At 41.7% G+C, this 24,729-nt stretch overlaps 1 protein-coding gene across 7 annotated transcripts in view; it reads left to right on the plus strand.

The window, feature by feature from the left end:
- The window catches only part of DPP6 (dipeptidyl peptidase like 6), an 863,093-nt gene that overhangs the window by 670,548 nt on the left and 167,816 nt on the right, over positions 1-24,729 (plus strand). For all 7 annotated transcript variants that reach the window (XM_030550076.1, XM_030550078.1, XM_030550079.1 and 4 more), the window contains one exon: positions 19,730-19,811. In XM_030550076.1, coding sequence (XP_030405936.1) covers positions 19,730-19,811 — 82 coding nt within the window. The remainder of the gene's footprint in view (positions 1-19,729; positions 19,812-24,729) is intronic.

Raw genomic sequence — 24,729 nt, forward strand, 5'->3', positions numbered from 1 at the left:
TTCTCTGGTTTATTATTCCTGTATAGAGTGTCCAAACAAGTGGGAAGTGTTTCGCATACCTAAAAGTCAGCTCCTGCAAAGACGTGCAAGTGTGCCTGATGTTATGCTCCTGAGTAGTTTCTTTGAAGTCAATTACACTACACATGCCACTTACCTAGCAAAGCACTTAAGCACTTACTCAAGTTCCACTGACTTCAGTGGGATTTTTTACTTCAATTGAACTTAAGCATCTGCATGAAATTAAGTATGTGTTTATGTGCTTTGTTGAATCAGGATCCTGTGAACAGTTAAACATGTGCATAAGTTTTGGCAGGATAAGGGTCTAAGTAGACAAAATGGAAGAAGGAGAAGAGATGTTACATTCCTTTTGTAAAGTGCTGAATTTGAATTCCAATATTCTATAGTACCTTTCTCCACATGACGCCCCACTGAAGTCAGTGAGTATTTGATGAATAAGTTACTACCAACCACAAGGAAGGGGGCATCACAATGTGGCCCAAAAATTGGTTTTACATTTTTCAGTATGTTTATCCTACCGTATTTTTATATGTAACAGGAAAGTAGAAATACAAAGTATTTATAATTATCTCTTGGAAAGCAATTATTAATATCATACTTTATATAAAAATTCAAGCATGAAAGAATTTACTCATGTTGGCACAAATTTTTAAAGGTATTTAGGTGTTGCTGTGCTTAGCATGGCAATGCTAAGTGATTTAGGAGCTTAAATATCATTTTCAAATGGGATCTAGGTACTCAGCAGTCTAAATCCCATTGACTGCCAGTGCAATTTAGACTCCTAGATGCCTTTTGAAAATGAGATTTAGGTTCCTAAATCAGTTAGATGTTGTGATGCTGAGTGCAGCAACACCTAAATAACTTTAAAAAGCTGGGCCATAGTTTTCCTGTTAAAGGCCTCTCTGATTTTAGATTTGAAAATAAATTCCTTACTCTAAGAGCATGATTTAGACCTCAGTCTGACAGACAGACAGACATGTTTAGTTTCTTAAAACACTGGTAATGTGCAGATGTTGTGTCAAGGAGATATCTCGATATATTCCCCCACTTTTTAAAAAAAAAGAGTTCACATTCAGAATTTCTTTCAGTAAAGAACCATCATTATGCGTTCTTTACAGAAGTTCTGTATTGTGCACATATATATATATATAAAAATCCCAAAATGTTAGAAACTCTCTAAATTAACAATTTAGGAATCCAGGCACTTCTCTACTATCACAGAATCATTCATCATCAACCCCACCAAATTTACATCGCATATTGAATTTTTATTCTGTTCTGTAATGGAAGCATGCTGTTGGATGAATACGTTTGATTTCATTTATGTGTTCAGTGTGAAGTGAAGATTCTGAAAGGAATAGAGTGCCAGGAAGCACTGAGTTATGTCAGAGTCCTGTCTGTTTTCTCATAGTATGATGTGTTGGTGGAGCAGGAAGATATTTTAATGGAGAGAATTGGTAGTATTGCTCTGTTTGGCATTATGAAATGTGTTGATTACATAGTGTGGTCAGGTTGTGTAAGTGTATGTAGATCTTGCAAGCTTATATTTTTATCTGCATTTTAGAGCAACTAGCAAATTGTTGGATTTTTTCCCCCCAGTGGGTAATATTGCATGATGCAATAGTGGAATAAGTACATTGTAAATGCATCCCTTGAATAGGACTACTGAATGGGAATTTATAATCTAGTGATATATTCGGAATTTTTCATATGATTTAGGAAATTCTAGTGGGTATAGTTTAAAGGTGATCCCAACTGAGTAGGGTAATAGTAGGCAAGGAAAGATGATGCACAACCCAAAAGCAGTGCTTTCATGTAGAAAACAAAACTCTCACATCACACTGGGTGGGGGTGAGGAGGGAGGCTGTTGGCCTAGCGCGCGCGCGCACGCACGCACACACACACACACACACACACACACACACACACACACACACACGCCTTAGAGAAGAGTATTTATTTTATTGTATTCCTTTAGATTTGACATTAATGAACAAAGCTCTTGTAAACGCTTTGAGCGCCTTGACAGCAATTAAACTTACAATAACCACCCAGCAGCTTTAGTACCAATATGCAAGCAAATTAATGTCACTAGCCACCAGCCTTAAATAATCAAATAATCATTTACCTCAGCTTGCAGATAGTAAAAATGACAAATCTCCCGGAAAGCTGCTCAGCCCCAAATCCTGTCCAAGAACACCCTCATGTCCTTCTTCCAAAACCCTGGTAGGTGCAGCACACCCTACTTCTGCTGCAAAAAGAGGCAGCCTGTGTACCCTGTTAGTATCTGCTGCCAGCTGGGGATCTTGGGGCCTGATCATGCTTCTAAGCCAGTGGCCACAGATTGAGCCTAGGTGGCCACATGAGCTGTGACCCCAGCCCATCTCAGTCCTTCTGTTTCTAAATGTGAATTCCACAGAAGGTATACCCCATAGGCTGTGCCAGTGTAAGTTTCCCCAAACTATCTCACCCACCTTCCTCGCCTGCAGCTCTGACCTTTCATAATGAGAGGAGTAGGTAGTTCAGCCTTCCTGCTCATTCAGCTCTTGCTGCCTCTGCTGGGATTTACTAATAAGGGAGCCAATTAGTGTCACCACTTTTAAAGAACCTGACATTAATTTAATTCAATTCTTTCCATAAATTGCATTTTTTTAAGGGAAATCACTGATTTTTTTTGCTGGTTTCCTGCAGATCCTGGTTATGATTGCAACAGAGATGGATCCGAGCCACCAAAGTTTGGCTTTAAATTTGAACTTTCCCTAGGTTGAGGGATGTTCCAGTTGGGAGCTTGACTTGGGTCTACCTTTAGTTCATAATATACAGTTCAAGTGAAGACACTGGCAAATAGTGTGTGAAATGTCCCGATCTGGTAACCTTTACTTCTCCAAAGGCACTGATAGGAGTGTATCAAACTGTTTGGGTGAGTTTATCAAACTGTTTGGGCTCCTTGTGAAGCGTGAGTGATAAATTATAGCAGAGATAAGCCCCATAGTATCTTATTAAAAACAAAGTATAAGGCTGAAGTAGAAAGGAAAATAATCCTGGCAGAGTTTTAAACCCTTCCCTTCCTCTCCCATTATCTCAGCTTTCTACAGATTTTTTGTAGATTCAGGATAAAAAGCCCCAAATTTGCCAAATTTCCCTTCAGATTTCTGTGGCCCACGGGTTTTAAGAAGGTTTTTAGGTTGTTTTTTTTTTATGAAGGGACTGATTTTTGATCTATAATTGTTCTTATTTTCAAGAGTGAAGGTTTGTTTGTTTTTTTTGCCTTTTTAATTTTTTTTAAAGGCTGCTCAACAGAGCTGGAAACCTGGCATCCACTACCTGTAGCCCTGTTCTCTTTCTATCAAGTGTCAGAGCAATGAAGCTCATACTGTTCTTGGGTGCCATCTAGTGGATTTGTTACTTCTGTAAAATTTATCAGTTGTTTCATCAGACACAGCTTTGTATTCCAGTTTGTTTTTCTCTTACTGGTGCTGTCAAGATACATGATGGAAATTGCTTGTTACCTGCATTTTAAAATATTTTTGCAAAGCTTCTAGTGCAACATGATGGCTTCACTTGCCAAGCTGTCATTGGCAACCTGTTGTTGTTATTTATTTATTATTTGAGTTGCAATTGCGCTCATGAGCTCCATTTCTGCACCAGGACCCCATTGTGATAGGCACTGTACAAGCACAGAACATAAAGACAATCCTATTTGTTAATTTCTCATCGTTGTTCTGTTGTTCACTCATGGGAGCATGAATTCTGCTCGCTAGAGCTCCCCCACAGACAAATCTTCCACTGAGATGGAAGAAATGTATGATTTGTGTACGACCTGCAGGATGAGCACTGTATTCTTCATATAGATTGAAAAAATACCTGTCTGCTTGACTCTTCCCCTTGAGAACCACTTGCCAAAGTTTTTGTATTGAGTGCTTCAGAAGGCAGGTTATTCCATGAGTGGCTACTACACTGACCTCGATGTCATTGGTTACGGGCCGCTGTTGAAAACAGTATATGGCACTAGGTGGACCACCATTTATTCTGGTATGGCACCTATGGATGAGGTAGCATTTGATTGTTCTTTTACCGAGTACCTGTTTCTGCTGCCATCACCATGGCCTAAAAAAGACACCATTTTCAGTTCTGCTTTGTTTTTAAAATGCCCAAAGTAAAACCTAGCATAAAAGGTACAGTCTGTCAAACTTCCTGCTGTTCATTCGTTTCTGAGCTGATTGTTATCCTTTAGCACTACTGGTAGGACAAGATTGCTACTGACCACCAAGCAATGAACCCTTGCCACAATATGTGAGAGTAAAAAAAACAACCCCAAAAGAGAATTCCAAATGTGCTTGTGAGGCTGAGACAGGAGGAGATTTAGTAGCGATTACATTGTATATGGAGAGGAGGGAATTGTGCACAACAGCTTCTAGGAAGGATTTATGATTCTTGCCAGATTTATACTGTGTAACAAGGGGCAGCTGGCAGACATATCCAAGGAGCAATCTTAGAGCAGTTATACTTTTCATATCCATGCTGTAGAACTCTATTCAATGTTCCACACTCATCCCCCATGCAGAACTCTGATTAGCATCAAGAGAAGTTCTGTGTGTGGACTAAGTGCCAAATCTGCAGTAGAGATCCCCACAATGGATAAGAAATAAGAGAATTTTGCTCTTTGTGCTTCAGGGATACATTTTCGAAGCAGTGTGTAGATTTCACTGTAAAACTCCCACTAATGTTCAGATTCACCCTGTTGTCTCTTACACCAGCTATTGATAGTAAACAGGATAGAATAAAATAAAATAAAATAAAGAAAGCCAGATCAGAAGCCAGATCAGACTTTGTGTATAGGAAGAAGGTTGTCACAAACACACAAGAATCTCATTGCAAAGCAGTAGAGGCTAAAATCTTTGCTGTTGAAGGACAGCAAGATTTTATCATAATACTTCGTGTCTATGATAGGAGGAAGAAATTATTTAATATTTAGTCTCATGGCTAAAAGAAATAAAAGTGCTGAGAGTAAAGAAAATTGGGTTCAATTCCTGGCTCTGCCACAGACTTTTTTTGATTTCACCTCTTCCTTTCTGATGGCTACACAATGGCCCATCACTGTGGTATTTGAACACTGTGGCACATCAAGTAACTTCACTGTGCCTCAGTTTCCCCAACTCTTCAAACAGGGATGATAATGCTGTTTATCTACCATGCAGAGGTGTTGTGAGATTTTATTCATTAGTGTTGATAAAGTGCTTGGAGATACTTGGATGGCAAATGCTACAGAAGTGTAAAGTACTATTATTATATCTATTTTCAGCTAATCAGATTTTAACTAGTGGAAATGAGTGATTTTTCTCTCTCTCTCTTACCTATTCATTGAAGCTATATAGCTCTTCATACAACTGTATGTAAAAATTTAGCAACGTGAAGTAAGTTAAACAAATATGGAACCAAATACCTTTCATTCACTTAGAAAAATCTATGCTCTCCTTTCACTGCTACTTTCTTTTCTTCCTCCACTTGCCTAAGTATTGCTGCCATCATTTTTGTTGTATGTATTGTTGTTGTAGCCTGCCCTGAAGAAGAGAGGTCTGGGTAAACTTGAAAGCTTGTCTCTGTCACCAACAGAAGTTGGTCAAATAAAAGATCATTTTTGTTGAACTTGTTGCTGTTTTAAATTGATCTGAACCTCAAACTCTACAGGCCGTTGCACACTGGCTAAGTTATTAAACGGGCATTTGTTTGTTTTTAAAGCCCATTTTGTTTCCTTTAGTAAGAAAGCATCAGCCATTTTATCCAACAGAGCCTGTGCTTAGGGCAACATCCCCCATCTAGTGACTGCTCTGCAAAAGAGATTCAGCTTTGAAATGCAGTTCCATTTGAATCTCTGATGTGCACAGTTCGAGGGAAATCCCTTTCAGCAGATCAACACCGTATCATCTCCTCACGGGGATTCCCTGTTCATCCCCGTGGGTTGATTTTTTTCTACCATTTGACTTTTAAATGTGAAACATTTTTTCCATCTGTGTGCAGAGCAAATCTTGTCTCATCTGTCTTTTGCTGAGGTCCTTTATAACATGGGCAGGAACCTTAGAAAGATGTATAATAATGACGATAACAACAGGCACTGAGTGGGGGATTTGATATTTAGAATTGCAATAATGGCTGCTGCAGCTAAAAATAATAATCTGTAGTAATTAATAGTTAGGAGCAGATGTTAATGGAAAGTGGGGAGCAGCCCAGCAAATCACCTGTCTGCTTTGTCACAAAGGTTAATAGCTTATTGCCTGTCAGCAAACTGACAGTGTATTTTTTTAAGTCACTAGTCTTAAAATTCTCCTGTGCTGTAAGTCTCAACCAGTGCTCATTGACGTCTGCGGAAGGACTCCCATTAAATTCCATTCTAGAATGAAGTAGGCAAAGTTTTAGACTTTCAGACCTAACAAAACTGGAAACTTGTCCCAGCTTTGCCGAGGTTCCTGTGCCTTTTTGGTGAATCTCTTCCATCTTCCCCCAGGTTAGCTCTGACCCTCAACCCACACCCAACTCTGCAGGGTGTCACCCTTCACCAAACTGGCCAGCACCAACTCTCAGCAGCATGAGCTGAGTTTCACTCCTTGTTTATACCCAGCATTTTAAATATGGTACAAGGGCCACAGTTAGAAATGGAACAATGAGGATAGAGGAAAGTGAGAAACCATTAGATTACAGTGCCAGCATTCACCACAAAGCAGGCCACACAAGCTTGTAGAAGCCCTTTCAATTGTTCTTCTCTTCTGTATCTCACATCCTGAAATAGAATAGAAGAGAATGCAAGGGGTTTTTCTTTTGTTTGGTTTATTTCTTTAGCTGGGACTTTTTCTGCCTTTGTTTGGAGGTTGGAGGAGCTACTTTTTTTTGTTTCTTGTTTTTGTTTTGTTTTGTTTTGTTTTTGCTGTTGTACAAGATGCCCTGCGATTTTCATGTTACACAGAAGTAAACCAGATGCATTTCCCCAAGGGGCCCATATGTGTGCTGGCCCCTATCACACAATAGATAAGACTCCAGAAGCATGAACTTTGATTAACATTTGCAGCTCTGCACACTGCTCATAAAGTTGTTAAGCCCATTTGAAATCCGGGTGCATTATTGTTCAATTATATAACATGCTAATTTGTGCATAGCACATTGCAAAGCACAAACAAAAGGCATGGTGGTCTTTAGAAAAAAAGTGCAACCTCGGAGACCAATCATGCAAGGTGTTGAGCACCTCCCCACTCCCATGGGTTTCAGTGGGGGCTAAGGATGCTAAGCACCTCTCCAAGCTGTGCACTAATGCATGCAATAATGTTAGTTACTGTCTCATGGGTTCTGGTTCCCTTCACTCAACTTCTCCTGGCTACGTGGTTCCATTAGCACAGGGGTAGGCAACCTATGGCATGAGTGCCAAAGGCAGCACACAAGCTGATTTTCAGTGGCACTCACATTGCCCGGGACCTGGCCATCAGTCCGGGGGGCTCTTCATTTTAATTTAGTTTTAAATGAAGCTTCTTAAACATTTTAAAAACCTTATTTACTTTATATACACCAATAGTTTTGTTATATATTATAGACTTATAGAAAGAGACCTTTTAAAAATGTTAAAATGTATTACTGGCACGCGAAACATTAAATTAGAGTGAATAAATGAAGTCTCAGCACACTGCTTCTGAAAGGTTGCTGACCCCTGCATTAGCACCATGCTACTAGGAATTCTTCTGGCTGCTGCTGAACCTGGGAGCAGATTCTCTGTGGAAAACATAATATGGTCCCTGGCTGATGAGGCACTTTGAAACGGGAAGTGGGGAATGATACATATCCATACCAGGTCTTCCTTCTCCCATCCCACTCCTTGGCACAGACCTTGGCCTCACAGAACACTCACTATGGAGAATGGAAGAGGAGAAGGAGCAATGAGACATAGAGGTGACTGATCTCCACCACCATCATATATGTGAGGGGGAGATCAAGGCACAAAAGGTCCTTCCATATGCAGGGGTGCATGTGAGGGAGAATCCCCACCATGAGATTTCAGATGTGAAGACTTCCCCTTACACATATACTTCAGGTGTATACATTTATTTTGTTTGGCAGAATTATAGGGATGGGATAGTACATTGTTCCTTCTAAATAAGAAATGTGTTTTATAAATCCAGTTTTAAAATTTATCTAAAATCAAGTTAATTGTAACATTGCTTATCAGTGATCATGTCCCCATTGACAAGAGTCTAGTAATAATGGCTCTTCTAAATGTACATGTTGGAACTTTTGTCCGATGAGTAAACCCATTGTGAGACGATGGCATTTAATAGAAAGGTGTGTTCCACTATCCTTGAAACATGCACACACACACTGTCCAAGATTGCCTCTAGTCCTGTTGACTTGACATGAAAATGAAATCTGAATACAGAGACTTAACTTTCAAAAAGTAAAATACCAAGTCAGTCTTGTTTATCTGAAACCCACTAATACAAAGTGATAGATACATCAGACAACAAACCCAAGAATCAATCTCTTGCCAGAACTGAAGGCCTGATCCTGCTTCCAGTGAATTCAAACTTTGAGGTAGGGAATACTCATTGATTTCAGTGGAAGCAAGATTAGGTCCTTACTGATTTATCTCAACCATATCTCCTCTGAGATCTTGGTGCCCAGAATGGCTCTCTGCAGGCATTGCCTCCATGTGCTGTAATCCCATTAGATGTTACAAGTCAGTCCAGGTAGCAGTTGGATGGGAATCTCTAAGGCAGCAGTTCTCAAACAGCTTTTCTTGGTGGTAGGCAGAATTAACCACATCTGGGAACATCTGTAGTAGAGGGAATGAGGTGCGGTGGCAAGCAGTCCAGGGGGGAAGGGAAAGGGACCAAACCTTTCTCAGTAGAGCTGCTGCACTAGGGAATATGTAGGTGCTGTAGGAAGGTATTGAGGCTTCAGTAAGAGGTGCTTTTCGATCTGATTCAATGACCCAGCTGATTTTTAGGAGCTGCAGTTCTGAGGTGTAAATATGAGGTTTGTTGTTCCTAGGATCTTCCAGAGATCACTTCTGAAGTATATAGGTTTTACATCAAGGTCTCTCCAGCCCATTCCCTTCCCATTTTCTTATTTTGAGGGGCTGATCTTCACATTATCTATTGTTTGTACTGCAGGAGCACCTAGGGGCCCCAGTCAAGGACCAGGACCCCTTTGTGCTAGGTGCTGTACAAACACAGAACAGAAAGAGGGTCCCTGCCCTAAAGAGCTTAGAGTCTAAGACAAGTGGGAACACATGGATACGGATAAATGAGGGAGTAGAAGTGAACAGTGAGACAGCATTGGTCAGTGTGACAGGTAGTGGTGTCAGCACACCAGCAGCCTAGCCATTATCAAGATGTTCATGTGCATCGTGGCAAAGGAACTTTTAGAGAAGGGATTTGAAGGTGGAGAATGAAGTAATTTCATGGATCACCTCGCAAACATGTGGGGCAGCATGGGAGAAAGCACAAAGGTGCTTTTTTTAAAAACTAACAAGTGGGCAGTAGAGGCTGACATCATGGGTCAATCAGAGAAGGCACATGGCTGCTGTAAATGTACGGTATCCCTTGTAGTCCTACTTGCTTTAACATGTCTAGTCTCCCTTTCCGGGGAGTCCTTTCAAGGTCTAGGTTTTATTGCTACATTTCAGCTGTTGATCCCTAACCTGAATTATTTGAGATCCTGCTGATTCCAGTGATAGTCACCTTCTTCCTCACGGAGCCTCAAGACTAGATGGCTGCAAAAACTTAATGGAGTTAAACACCAGTCAAAGAAAATTGCTTTTAAGTGGCTTATTTTGTCCCTTGGAGGCTGTCACCTCTTCACCATCCCTTTGTGTGGACTAGATATGATTCCATCAGTGGAAGCAAAAGTTTAAAAAAAACCAACAAACCTCTGTCATCTACACTTTCAAGATGTCACATGAGGAACATGATCATGTCATTATTTTAAAAGATCCTTTCAATATTTGAAGACCATTTCCAACATCTGCAGATGCTTAGAGAAAACTAAAGATTCCAGTCAATGCCTCCATTCCTCCAGACTAGATTACTATAACTCTTTACCATTTCCCAGTCTCTGCTGGATTTTTAAATCACCTCCAGTATTTGCAGAATTTCACAACAAAGACCATCCTGTGCCATGAATTTTACATCATTCCCAATGGACATTCACTGGCTCCTGCTATGATAGATGATTGATTTTAATGTTGTATTAGCATTTTTGCCAGGTTTTGCCTGGCCTGCTGCCAAACATTATATTGTTGTATGTGTTAGCCGCACAGAGAGACTGTAGTCAGCTAGACTGGTTAGACTCCTTACTTTGTGGCTGAATTTGACTGGGTTGCTGACTCTGTCAAGCAAACTTGTTTTGTTACCTGGAGCTTTTCTGTTTTATGCTCTATGTCTGGAATTCAGTGCCCTGTGGGTAATATGTGCGGGATCCCTGGTTGTTTTTAAGAGCAAACCACAGATCTGCTATATGTCTGTGCTTGAACCTTTTAATGAGTTTGATTTGCTTTCATTGCCTGCATTTTCCTTTGATCAATGAAAAACATTGTTTGGGGCTTACGTTTAGCGGGCTGTACAATAAAATGTTGGGTTATTTCTCAAGACATTTTAAATAGGTTTAGGTGTGCGTGCTCACATGCGCTCATGTGCGCACTCACACATGCACGCTTAAAAGAGAACGAGCCCAAAATGTCTGAGGAGAGGTTTCCCAATCTATTTAAGCACTTACATTAAAATTCAGGGTATGGGGTGGCTAGTGCTGCATCTTCAGACAATCTAAGTCTTTGATTAACTGTTCCAGTATGTCTTTGATTCCCTTCAATATTTTGTTTTCTTCTCTCTCCCTTTCTGTAGATCTGTGTGCCTTCTGGGAAGTGTTTTTCTTTCTGACATCTGTCTCTTCTCCTCCTTTGTGTACATTGAAGTAAACAAGTGATTTAATTGTTTAACAATGTCTTTTCCTTCTGTCAGAAATAACCTTCCCATCTCTTGGAAGATTTACTTTCTCCCTCAGTCACTACTGTACCTCTGGTTCTTTGTGTACTTGGACGCATTTTTAGTTACCGTAATCTCTTCTACAATGATTTTTGTGCTCCATCATGCTTTTCTTATCATACTTCACACATGCTTAACTTTTTAGTCTTCACGGTTCTTTAGAGTCCTTCTGCTTGTACATATCTACCAGCCTGTTTGGAACAATTTAGCAGTCTCTCCTCTAGAGAGACTTAGGCTTAGCATAGCAGAGTTGAAACAAGTCAACTTTTAGGCACACTGAGGATGTTTGAACACCTGCTCCATCTTATATCTGGTTCAAAACAGTGAGTTTTGTTTCCTCACTTCGAAAGCACTAAAATCAATCACAAATTTAAGGGACTAAAGAAGAGACAGTAAACCTTTAATAGGAATGTCCTCAGTGATTTCCAGGTTTGGAAATGAAGGCGAATGTACAGTGTTTGGTTATAGAAAAGGATAGTGTACAATGAAAAGAGTATAAATGTATAATGGAAGTGGTTCATTAATAAATATTGTATGAACTAACTAATAGTGCATGAAGACTGCATCCAAAATCACCCATTCTGAAGCCAAAATCCTGAACAAATGAGACAACAAGGGAAGGTTAAAAAAAAAACTGCAAGGCCTACATGCAAGTAGCTGTGAGAAGCACAGGATCTTCAGAGAGGGCTGGATGATTGTTATAAATGATAGTTCTATACTCCTGGAGAAAATTCTGCACCACTGCATGCATGCAGAATTCATGTCCCCCTACAGATTTTTTTGTTCCCCACAGAAAATAGATTCTGCCAGCGATTACACCTCTCACCCACCAGGGGCTGATGTGGTGCCAGAAGAGAGGGCAGCAGGCTCAGAGCCTGAGCAAACAGCCACAGAGAGCGAGGAGGAGAGGCTGCTTTCCTCACAGCACCCTGCCCATGGGGTGAGGTGAGGAGGCATGGGATATGGGGGAAACAGACAGAGTGGGGCACACAGGGCTTCTGGGAGGTCACATAGACTGGGGTTCAGAAGGGCTAATGCGGGGGACAGACTGGGGCAGGGGCACAACAGCTAGTGTGATGACAGAATTGAGCCAGGGGATGAGTGGGAATGGTGGTGCATGGACATGTGTAGGTGCAGGGCACATGGCATCAGAGGGAGGGGAGTGGCTGAGTTGGGGTGCAGGGACATATGGACACAATGGGGTGAGAGGTTCAGGGACACATAGGAACAGAGGAGAGAGATGGCTGAGTGGGAGTGCCTGACTGAATGGGAGAGGCTAGTAGTCAGCCACGGTCTGCATGGGGGAGGCTCCCCAACTCCCTAACAATCCTGCTCTCCCCCTCAAAAAAACCCTATTCCATACTTCTCCCACCCCGACCCAGCAACCCTCCAGGTTCACTCCCAGGCTTCTTCCCAACAATTTACTTCCCTTTCCCTCAGCTCCTCTGTTACCCCTGACTCCCACAAGCCTTTGCACTGCTTTTGAGCTGTGCAGGAAATAAGTTTCTGTATTGTAGTTTAAATAAATTACTACTCACAGTTCTGTATTAATATGTCTAGTAAAGAATCTATTTGTCAAAAAATATGTTCTGAATCTTTTTATGTTGTCTGTATTGTTACAGACATATTTACTGACAGGTATTTTGAAATAAATTACCAAAATAATTGAAACTGGCATGCTTATATTGTTACTTTGACAAAAATATTCAGAATTTTGCGGAATTTTAGAATATTAGGTGCAGAATTTTTAAATCTTTTGGTGCAGAATTCTCCCAGAAGTAAGTGCTAGGAGAAGATACACAAGGGACTGGAGACAGGAAGTACCTGAGAGAGTGGCTTCCAAGAGGGAATGTGTGGCTAGGCCTCCACACAGGTATCTAAAAATTAGGAAATTCCACTACAGTTTCAGGTGAAAGTTTATCCCCAGCTGAGAGGATTCTATCTTTGGTACAACAGCCAAGAAACCCAAGAGAGAATCAGAAGGGGCTGGGTGAGTCTAAGGAGTGTGTTATAGGGATTCAAATAGAAAAACAAAGCTGAAAATACTTTGAAGATTAACTAACTAACTAACAGCTTTTTCAATGAAGTAAAAATAGAGAATTGTAGCCAGTTCCACCTGCAAATGTCATGGGTAGAATTTCATCTTTTTCCTGCAGATATTTTAACACTGGGCTTCGACCCACATGGACTGCAACACACACTTCTTCGTCTCACAGCCATTCACCCTTGCACTGTGCATGGGGGGACTTGCAAGTGCTCCAGAAAGGGAGAATGAGGGAAGAACCCAGGATTTTTCATACTTCTCTTGGAGGGCAGTGTGACAGATTTTCATTACCAGTCTGTCAGTTGATCAGACTGGGACCATAGGATCTCTTTGGGGAGGAGATGGCGAGGCACACACTGTGTCTGAATTTTAAAGCTTTATTGATAAAATAATAAAATAACAGCAGAGAGTTCTTGGATGCTCCCATGTCACTTAGGGGAAGAAAGAAAGCATGAGAGCCCCAAGCTCTAACCCACTTTCGTACTCACGCATGCCCGGCCTGGGTGTAACATAAGAAGAAGAGGGATGGAGAGGTGGACAGGAGTTCTTGCCCTGGGCCCAGGTTGTCCGGGAAATCTGCTGTAATGTCCAAATTGCTCCAGGTCTCAGGAGGGTTTTAAGTCCTGGGTTTCTTTGGGGGTGTTGTCATCCAGGGCCCCCTGTGCCTGGTGCTCTTTGTACCAGTCCCAATGGGCTTACTGTGGCCTTCTTGGATGCCCAAAACACACCGGCTTCGGAGAATTTTTTTCCTTCTGTTGGCCTTCACCATCACCACCTCATTCACTCTGTTTTCGCTGCTATCTTTGCAGCTCTGGACTTTTTCTTCGTTGGCCTCGCTGTTCTGCAGGTGCAGGTCTGTGTAGCTGGATTTTTATTTTCACGGCCACTCAGGCAACTTTCAGGCCCCCGTCTTTCTCGGCTTTGAGCCAAGTCTTGGCTGTGAGCAGTGCCCTTGGGCAGCGGCCAGCATCTTATCTTTGAACTGAGCTTGTTAGCTGCAACATTGAGTTACGTGTTCTCCGCTCTTTTCTTTTTCTTCTCCTCCATTTTCGGCCTCTTGTGACCTACAAAGAAACCTTCCACTCTCCACTCACACACCTTTAATCCTCCCCAAAATGCTTTGCGATGCTTGCAACAGCGTTAGCAGTGCTGATCTGCCTTCCCGGGGGACTCCTTAAGGGGAGGGGGCCATTGGGGTATGACAGCAGCTTCTGCAGGCTAAGGTGGTGGGGCGAGGAACAGACTCAGTGGGCAGGTGCAGCTGGAGTCCCTATGCTCCTCAGAACCTGATTTTCAAAAGAGTGTATCCCCATAACTCCCCTGAAAGTCAGTGGGAGCTGAGGGTGGGCAGGCATTAGCTCAAAAAGGATAAGTAGAAGGTGGAGCCAAGGCTCTGCACTGCCTCCACACTGCCCAGCACAGCTGGACTGGCACACAGTGGAAGGCAATATGTTGTATCCTTGTAGGGTGATGTAGCCATGGGCGGGCCCCCTCTGCACACCTACCTGAGGCAGAATCTCCCCATCCCCCGAGGGCCTCCTGGAGTCATGTGACTTCACCTCACTCCCAGTGCAGACCACTGATTGCAGACTGAACCCTCCAGTTCAAAGCTGGCTAAGGCTATCGTGCCTTTATGATGGATGCGTGGGCCTTAATAAGGCAGGACATTCCTATCGTTCCCTTTTGTTTCCCACTAAAGCACACCACACAGGTGTTTAAAAGTCCTTCCCCTGTTTTCCTTGACCAAACCCTGAGCAATGTCACCCCTCACAGCATAACAGGGATGCTGCAGTGGATGGTCCTATCTGAGAGAGAGAGAGCATCATGAAAACCAAAAACAGAATTATCAGGAGAAACTCAAACTGCAAGAGGAACATGTTTAGGGGTGGATATTTATCAGTCTGTCAGTGTGCACCTGTAATTCTTATCCTAGTAATGGGAAATCCATGCACCCCTTGAAGGCAGAAAAATAGGGCCAGCTTAGAGTAGGTCTGCACTTTTGGCCGTGTGTATAGTATAGACACTACATGCCCAGCTAGCATGGGTATAAATAGCAGTGTAGACAGTGAGGTGCAGGATAGGTGAGTAAAGTGCCCCACAAACCTGAACTCTAGGGCACAGCTCTCCACACATCCAAGCTGTGCCTCCCGCATCTAAACAGCTATTTTTAGCAGTGTAGCGTTCTGCTGCCTCCCCACTGAGAGGCTTCAGTTGTGGGGAAAAGCTCTGGCAGCTCCCCCCTGCCAGAGCCTTTTTCAGATGTAGTGAAAATCTCCAGCAGCAAGGAGCTGCCGGAGCTTTTCCCTGCTGCCTCCCTGCTCTGGGGTCTTTCACTGCTGAGTGAGGCTGCACACCACAGTAAGTGTGAACACAGCCTTGTCTTCCACTGCGGTGTGTAGTTGCTTGTACCCTACACGCCACCGCAAGGTAGACAGGCTTTTAGAGAGGGAGAGGAGGGATGTTCCAGTGGCTACAGTGCTAGTCTGGGATTAAGGAGACCACCACTCCACCAATGACTTCCTGTATAACTTTGGACAAGTTGCTTTGTGCCTTAGTTCCGCATCTGTAAAATGGCATAATAGCCTTTCCCTTTCCCTATCTCACAGGTGTGGGGTGAGGCACTCAGATATTACAATAATGGGGTCCAACTGCCTGAGAGAGATTTTCAGATGAGCTCAGGATCAGATTTTCAGATGCTTGGCACCCACAGTTGGGGCTGGATTTTCAAAATGGCTGCAGAGCTCTTCCATAGATCTGGCCCATGTTGTGCTCCTCCACACTGCACTGAGCAAGCTATTGCTCTCTGGTTTGTAGCACTGAAAACAGTGACTTTGAGTGCATGGCTTCTTAAATCCTGCAGCCGCACAGTAGAATATGCTATCTGTTATCTTTGAAGTTGGCAGTACAAGGTTTGGAAGTGAATCAGCGTAACTGCAGCAGTGTTTTTGCTGCTTTTTAAACTCCACAAACATCAGATAGTTGCAGCCCATCTACACAATTTAGGAGCTAGTTCAGTGGATAACATTCTTTTGTCTTTAAAAATAGGTGTGAGAGAGAGGATGACTTTTGCTGCTTCGTCACTAGCAGAGCATCTTTCTGGTAAAGCGAATTGGTGGTCTTGTCCTTCCGTGTTGTATTACCGCTCATCAGTTACCAAAGCTTGTTTATGCTGCAGTTCTCATTGTAACAGAATTTAGCTCTCCTGAAAGATGATGCAGTGAGCAGAACTGACATGACTTGTCTTTTATTGGTCTAAACTATAATTGATACTCATGTCCCTCAGCTCCACGTGCTTTCTTTGATGTGTTACTGGTTTGAATTCTTGTAGTTTGTCCAATCTCTTCATTTGAGGGGAATATTTTAGTATTATAATATAGTACTTGTCTTGTTGCATAGGTGAAAAATTGGCCTAAATAATTTGTGTAACAAGTCGCTGAAGTGTGCTTTTCCTCTCAGTAAATCACAATACAATTTCTCATAATTTATCAGCCTGCTACATTTCTGCCACACAAAGAGGCTACTCTCTGTTGAGGTAACCAAAATGACTAACCACATTGCTGGAATTTTGACAGAAATGGCCGGCTAGTGGCTTAGGCATAAAGTTCATGTAACCCTAGAATTAATCATAAACAACTGTGAAGTTGTTCCATTGTGGTGACTAGGTGCTTTGTGACTGATTTTATTGGGAACAGAGAGCACTCAAGATAGAGTGAGTCATTTACTTGCTCCCCAGCTCATATCTTTCAAAAGCAACTAATGATTACAATAAGTCCTTTACAACCAAACCTTGCAGGACGGAAGCAGAAATTGTACTGCTCCTGAAGCAGCTCCAGGAGACATTCTTCCTTTGAAGGACGAAAGCCATACAAATGCCACTGGGGTCATGCATGCTATGCTGGAGCAGCAAATGTTATGCACCTTTTAAAAATGAGTGCAGTGGCTTAATAGCTTTCTTTGACAGTGTAACAAGTTTTGTGGTTAGGGAGAAGCGGTAGATGTAGTATATGGGCAGTCCTCGGATTTAGGTTCCTGAAAATTGTGTCATAAGTTGAAACGTCGTAACTCGGAACCGCAGTCCACTCCGATTCAGAAATGTCATAAGTCCTGTTTGTCATAAGTCGAATGTCGTAAAGTCAAGGACTGCCTATATCTTGACTTTAGTAAAGCTTTTCATACTGTCTCGCATGACCTTCTCATAAACTAACTAGGGAAATACAACCTAGATGAAGCTACTATAAGATGGGTTTATAATTGGTTGGAAAACTGTTCCTGGGGAGTAGTTATCAGTGGTTCACAGTCAAGCTGGAAGGGCATATCAAGTGGGATCTGGCAGGGATCAGTTCTGCATCCGGTTCTGTTCAATATCTTCATCAACCATTGAATCATAGGACTGGAAGGGGCCTCAAGAGACCAATGATTTAGATAATGGCACAGAGAGAACACTTATAAGGTTTGTGGATGGTACCAAGTGGTGGGCGTGGTTGTAAGTGCTTTGGAGGATAGGATTAAAATTCAAAATGATCTGAACAAACTTGAGAAAAGGTCTGAAGTAAATAGGATGAATTTCAATGAGAACAAATTCAAAGTAATCCACTTAGGAAGGAACAATCAGTTGCACACATACAAAATGGGAAATGACTGCCTAGGAAGGAGTACTGTGGAAAGGGATCTTGGGGGCAGAATGGATAACAAGCTAAATATGAGTCAACAATGTAACACTGTTGCAAAAAAAGCAAACATTCTGGGATGTATTATCAGGAGTGTTGTAAGCAAGACATGAGAAGTAATTCGTTTGCTCTACTCCACGCTCATTAGTCCTCAACTGACATATTGTGTCCAGTTCTGGGTGCCATATTTCAGGAAAGATGTGGACAAATTGGAGAAGGTCCAAAGAGCAACAAAAATTATTAAAGTTCTAGAAAACATGACCTATGAGGGAAGATTGAAAAAACTGGGTTTGTTTAGTCTGGAGAAGAGAAGACTGAGAGGGGACATGATCACAGTTTTCAAGTACATAACAGGATGTTACAAGGAGGGGAGAAAAATGTTCTCCTTAACCACTGAGAATAGGACAAGAAACAATGGGCTTAAATTGCAGCAAGGGTAGTTTAGGTTGGACATTACGAAAAACTTCCTAACTATCAGGTAGTTAAACTCTGGAAAAAAAAATGGCCGAGGGAGATTGTGGAATCTCCATCGAGATTTTTAAGAGCAGGTTAGACAAACTCCTGTCAGGGATGGTCTAGATAAAACTTAGTCCTGCCATGAGTGCAGGGGACTGGACTAGATGACCTCTTGAGGTTCCTTCCAGTCCTACGATTATATGATTCTATGTGCTTCCTCAAGCACTAGGCCACCAGTGCATGTGGCAAGGCTCACAAATTAGTTTTTGGCTAATTAAAAAGAGCAGAATCAGGCCCTTATATATAGCATCAGCCTCAAAATATAATGCATGTGAACTTACTGTGTTTTCCAGTCTAAAAGGAAAAAGGGCACACATTTTTAGATATAATTGGATTTAACTGGTGGTGTCTAATTATTGCCTTTCATTTCATTGTATTGTAAAAGAGGCAAGAGAAAACAATGTGCTTACGGAAGGAATAAAATTCATACAAGTGAAAGAAGAGAGGCAGTGTGGTCTAGTGGTAGAGCACTGAATTGAGACTAAGGACACCTGGCTTCTATTCCCACCTCTACCACTGGGCTATAATGTGACCTCAGGCAAGTCACTCCTCTGCTCTGTGCCTCAGTTTTCCCATCTATAAAATGGCAGTAATGATGCTGACCTCCTTTGAAAAGCACTTTGAGAGCTACTGTGAATAGCACTATATGAAAGCTTTTTTAATATTCTTATTTATAGACTTGTTATATAAATAAAAAAGGTTGTAATAGCAACTTCAAAATATCAAAAATAATTATTTGCATTGAGTATAAGCACCATCAAAATAATTGGAGACAACATGATGCCTGTGAGGTGACAAGATGACGTTATGCAGCACTGACATTTACAGAAGCACACTATTTTATATTGCATTTGCCATGTTCACTGGTGTTCTTTTCTAAAACAAAGGTAACTGATGAAGGAACAGGAAAGGCATTTCAATTTTATTTTTAACAGATTGAGATTCAGTATTATTAATAACAGCTTTTCCCCTGAAAACCAAGCTATATGTCAGTTTTATGCGGTAGTAATAGAGATGCCAGAGTTCCCTGCCATCATGTTCAAAACTAGATTATCAGGCAGAAAAGCCATGGTGTGAAGAAGATGAAATTATATTATCTCATGGCAGTGTGTTTCAGAACTGTAATTATTGTTTGTCCTTTGTAGATACCCCAAGTGTTGATAAATACAATTATTTTGTTTGCCTTCCCTTGACTAGTACTTCAGGCTTAGGCTAGTCATTGGTAGAATGAATGTATTTCAGTCTTGTATTAGTGAGAAGAGGTATTTGTCAGCTGTTCCTACCCACACTTGTTACCAGAAGTAGTGCTGACTACATGTTAAGTAGTCATTGAATTCCAGTAGTAAGTGCTGGCAGGTCCTAGCCAAAGAAGTGGACGCAAATGGATGTGATGGAACTTCAAAGTAGGGACTGCACAAGTTTAAAGGATGAAACTCTAGAGGCTGAAATCTTTGTCTTTTTTTCAGGGATCCCCAGAGTTTGTATCCGCCCGAAGTTAGTAACGCAAAGCTTCAGTATGCTGGATGGGGTCCGAAGGGGCAACAATTGGTAAGATAGCACAAGCATGGAAATGAGTTTATGCAAACACATGCTGTTGTCATTTTGAAAAATCATTATTAATAGATATTGTGCCAGCTACCCCCTTTTCTCTTAGAGCAATTCTTCACTGGCTGATTTCTTACAACCAACACGTGTCTGGAGCATTTATGGTATATTGTCCTCATGCTATTAAAATCCTAACTCATCTCTGAATTTTGTGGCCCCAACTTTTCAAAAGTGGGCATGCTAGGTTATGCCTGTCCATCAGCACACCCCCAACTTGTACGTGCTCAATGCACTTGTACACTCAATGCATGGGGATACACTGGCATTTTGTGTCTGCACATACCATTACTCACGTGCATAAAATCAAAACATATGTTTGTTGAGAACAATGCAGTGAAGCCATGATCCCCTCAGTACTACTACCGTGTAAATATTTAATAATAGAAAGTATTCCATAGGCAATGTCGCCAAAGCTCTGTTTCCCACTTATCTAGTACAAATTGTCTCCTTTCTTGCTGTCTGTGCCCTGCTCCACTCCAATCCTTCCTCAAGTCCCTTCTGTTGTTCAGTCCTGCATGTTTCTAAAAGGAGTTGATTTAGCAATAGCACCTGTACAGGGGTTGTTCTTAATATTAACAAATATATGTCATTTATTAATATTCTATAGTAGGAAGATAAATCAATTTAGTTCAAACGGCTGATTATTTGAAATACAGAAAATGAGCACTTTGTCAGTAGCAACTTGAGATCCTGGATTTGATTCTCCTGGTGTCAGTTGTAGGGCAAACTTCTCTACACTGATATATCTTAGGTGAAACATCGCTGCTTCATGAGAGGTTTCTGCTTCCACGGAATGTCTCCAGATTTGCAATACTGTAATTATTTTGGCAGACTCAGAAGGGGACATCATCCTCTGGGGTAGCAGGGACATGGCAGTTTGTCTCTATTGACAGACCTGTGTAGAGTTGAGCTATGTGTACACAGCAGCTTTCGCAGAGCTACTCTGGATTTGCACCTGAATTTGGCCCACAATGGCTTGTGAAATGGACCATTGTAGACAAAGACCCAAATCTGCAGGGGTGAAAAGGGGAGCCCTCATGGAGTGCATTGTTCCCAAAATTATCATGGTCTCTTCATGGCTCATGCAGTTTTCCGCACAGTGAGAGCTTGTGCAATCTCAACTATATCAGCTCATAGCTCCTGCCACCTTAGGAGTGTCCTTCCTTAGAGCAAGTGTCCCCTGCCCTCATTTCCTGGTGCAAATCCAATATCTAAGATTTTAAAGTGCCAACTGTCACCTTCAGAAGGCACAATTAAAAGGGGGCAGCCACAAGTTCTGTTAAGCAGGCAGTGAAGACGTGATGTTTTTGCTTTTATAAAAAGCCCGTTTTAACGTTTGCCTGCAGGCTGATAGGCTTTCTGTGCAGTAGAGCAGGAAGAGGAAGCCATGAATGTGTTTGATAGTGTTGTCAGGAGAATTTAACACCTCTCATGTTGAAATCGTACCTTCCGAGAGAAAGTTTTTGTAGCTAGTTCTAAGGATTTGTTATCTGCTAGAGGCATTTGTGCTACTGCACGTTCAAATGGACTTTTACACAGAAAATTAATCTTGAAAAGTGGCCAGGGGAACCACACTTGTTTTACTCTCAAGAAATATTCCCACAGGCTAGCTGTCAAAATGTTCAATATGTGGCATTACTGGAAGATGGCTTCCAAAACACTGAAGCAGCCTTACATGCATTACTGTGGTTCATGACAAAGAAATGGCAGCAGCTGCCACTGCTGGTGACTAAGTCCTCTCTTCAGCACTGTGGCTTGTAGGAGACACAGGAATGACGCTCGTTTTCCGCTTCACCAGAAAAGTCAGCTTTGACGCAGCAGCAGCAGATGACCTCATAGTTACTGCACAAAGAGCCTAACAATACTGATGCAGGGATTTTCCCGCATGTGAAAAATGATTAGAAAGAGATTCCTCTTCTCCGTGCACATACTCACACACCCTTCTGTAGCTCCATCTGTCATGTGTGCCATTGGACACCTTCAGTATGTTAACCTGTGGCCACTGTGGTGTGGATTGTACTAGCACATGTGAGGTTTGGGTTTGAGAGAGAGCTTTGGACTCCTGACTAGTGGAAATGTGGGGTGTTCACACTGATGTAACTCCATTGACTTCAGTGGCATTGCTTCTGATTTCCGTTGGTGTGGGCGGAAGGAGAATCAGGCCCTACTGTTCCCAAGATGTGAAGAATCTGCTGTCAGTCTTCTTGGGAACAGTTTGCTGTCTTATAAGAATAAACTTTTTTTGGTGACCCGAGTTAAATGACTTGGTGAGCCTTATTCTATTGGCTTTCTGTGCTATATGTACCTTTTGGCTGATAAATAGCAGATGGCTGCTTCAAGAAATAACAGTGTGGCACTTTTTACAAGGTATAAACAATAAGGTACTGGTGGGTACCTTTAACACAAGAATGAGAACACTGAAAGAGGAAAGCTTGTAAAGAGTTCAGTCATCGTATAACAAAAGCAAACACAGTTTAAACCGTTGTACTCCTTTTATTTTCTGTTGGAAAAAGAAAAGATTATATCATGATAGGACTCTTTCTAGCATAAAAGGATAACACAGACTGAATAGTTCTCGCTGGTAAGATTGTTTGTGGATGATTTCTGATGCCGACAGAACTGTTTGCAGTATATTAACTTTGACAGTGCTGTATCTATTTCATTGGGCTTCCAGTCAGTATCTATAATTCCATATGTATAAAGAGATTTTCATTAACAAGGAACTACCTTTAGAAAAACTGAAGAATAGAACAAAATAAGGTTTTTTTCCCTGTTACTTAACTGCTTAATTTTTATTTTAGTACAAAGTGAGCTGTTCAAAGCATAACAAAAACTGCACTCTTCTAATCTGAAAGACAAGGCAACCTGAATTGTGCTTGGGCCATTTCCTGTGTCATGAGTGTATCTTCCTTTCTTCAACAGATTTTCTGCTGGGGTCGATCACTATAGTTACCTGCCATTCACTCCTGGAATCATAGTGTAATACTACCAAGTACTTTAGATTTATATGATGGTCATCAAGGCCAGCCCTCTGCACTGAGACAGGCGTCCGGGACCAAGACTATCCCTGAGAGGTGTTTGTCCAAAACCTTCATCAATGGGGATTCCACAATGGGCAATTAATTTGCATCTTAGAAAAAGGAACATAGCCATACCAAAACCCAAACTTATCCTCCATTCAGTTCAATATCTTGCCTCTACCAACAGCCTATTATGAATCCTTCACAGAGAAATGAACAAATTCCATATCATACCTACCCAATTGTTTAAGACTCATTGTGGGACAAAATCTCTTCCTCTCTCTGCTGGTGATCATTTAGGACCTGATCCTGCATCACTGATGCCAATGGGACTTTTTTCCATTGACTTCAGTAAGAGTGGAACTGGAGGTTTACTGCATTAGGATTGGTAACCCGTGTCCTGACTCGTGTAACTGCAGATATTCATTTATATGTAAGTGTCTAACCCCCATTATGAATCTTGCAAAGATATTTACATCAAGAGTCTCCTGCAACAGCAAACTAATTACATGTTGCATTAAAACAGTATTTCTTTTTGCCTCTTCTAAATATGTTATCTTCTAATTTAGTTGTATTTTTTGTCTTTGTATTCTGGGGTGAGTTAAGCCGAAGCTTTTATATATACTGTGCATTTTATATACTTCTAGCTTATTGCTATTTTTGCTCTTTTCCTTGCCAAGCAAAATAATTTTAGACTTTTAAACACAATATTGTTGTTGTTTTACAAAAATTCAAGTACATAGTCAGGCTTTGAGATGCGCTAATGTAAACTCTCCAATCTACAGAAAACAAATCAGTAACATATCATGGAATAGATGCTCAGGAAAAAAAAGGGCAGGATAAAGAAGATGGAAAAAACTATTTTGTGCTCATTTCAGTATTCCAAAACTACTTACACTGCCCCAGTGTGTAATGGCCATCTGCTTCTCAGTGGACATAATGCCTTTTCATAGGGAAGCAATCCAGACTCCAAAACCAAAGGGTCTATTTTTTCTCTTTGAAAAAGCTTGGTAAGGTTCTGAGAGTTATACCCAGAGGAGAACAGACAATTCGATTGTATATTTCACTTGAGTCTTCTCAGTCTTCGTAAACTCCATGGGCTCAGTCATCAGCTGTGCTGAGCTTATACTTGGTACAGATGAGAGCAGTGAAGAGATGGGAGAAGATGGATAGTTTTGTGCCTCATTTCTGCTCCCCTAATCCTGGCCTGGTGGAAGGCCAAAAGCCCTTGGAGTGACTCAGATCTGCTCTAAGCTGTGTCAGCTGAAGGCCCTCCATTAAGTGTTTTCTCCCCCGTGGGGATGAGGAAGGAATGTTTTTAATTCTACCTGCTCATCCAGTCACTCTCCCAAAGGTGCATGCAAAAAAACTAGACAAAATAACTGCATATTTGGCAGCCCTGAATGTGATGATTTGGTGCCTAGGACGGACAGCCTCATTGCCTACCCCTAAGCCCAGCCCTGATGAGCTGGGGCTACTGTTATGCAGGCCAGGGATCTGTCAGATCACCATCCCCTCCTGCCGACCTCTTTCCTTCTCTTCTCTTACACGGGTTGGAAGGGACAGATGACGTGAAGCCAGTGCACTGGCCTTGCATCAGCTGATGTGTCCTCTGTGTTGAGAGGAGGACTGTCTCTCTTTTAGGACAGCTTTCCAGCTGCTTCAGGAGTAGAGTGGAGTGGAGGATCTGGGTCCAGTGGTTTAGCTTTTTTGTGGCTATTTTTTAAAAATCCCTTTCTTCACTTTCCTCCCAGGGGAGCTTTCAGTCACTAACATCAGCTACAATGCTGTCAGCTCTTACTCTGTCTTGTGTGCCTAATTATATTAAAGAGAGAGAGAGA

Source organism: Gopherus evgoodei, chromosome 2 (assembly GCF_007399415.2).
Source record: "Gopherus evgoodei ecotype Sinaloan lineage chromosome 2, rGopEvg1_v1.p, whole genome shotgun sequence".
Lineage (NCBI taxonomy): Eukaryota > Metazoa > Chordata > Testudines > Testudinidae > Gopherus > Gopherus evgoodei.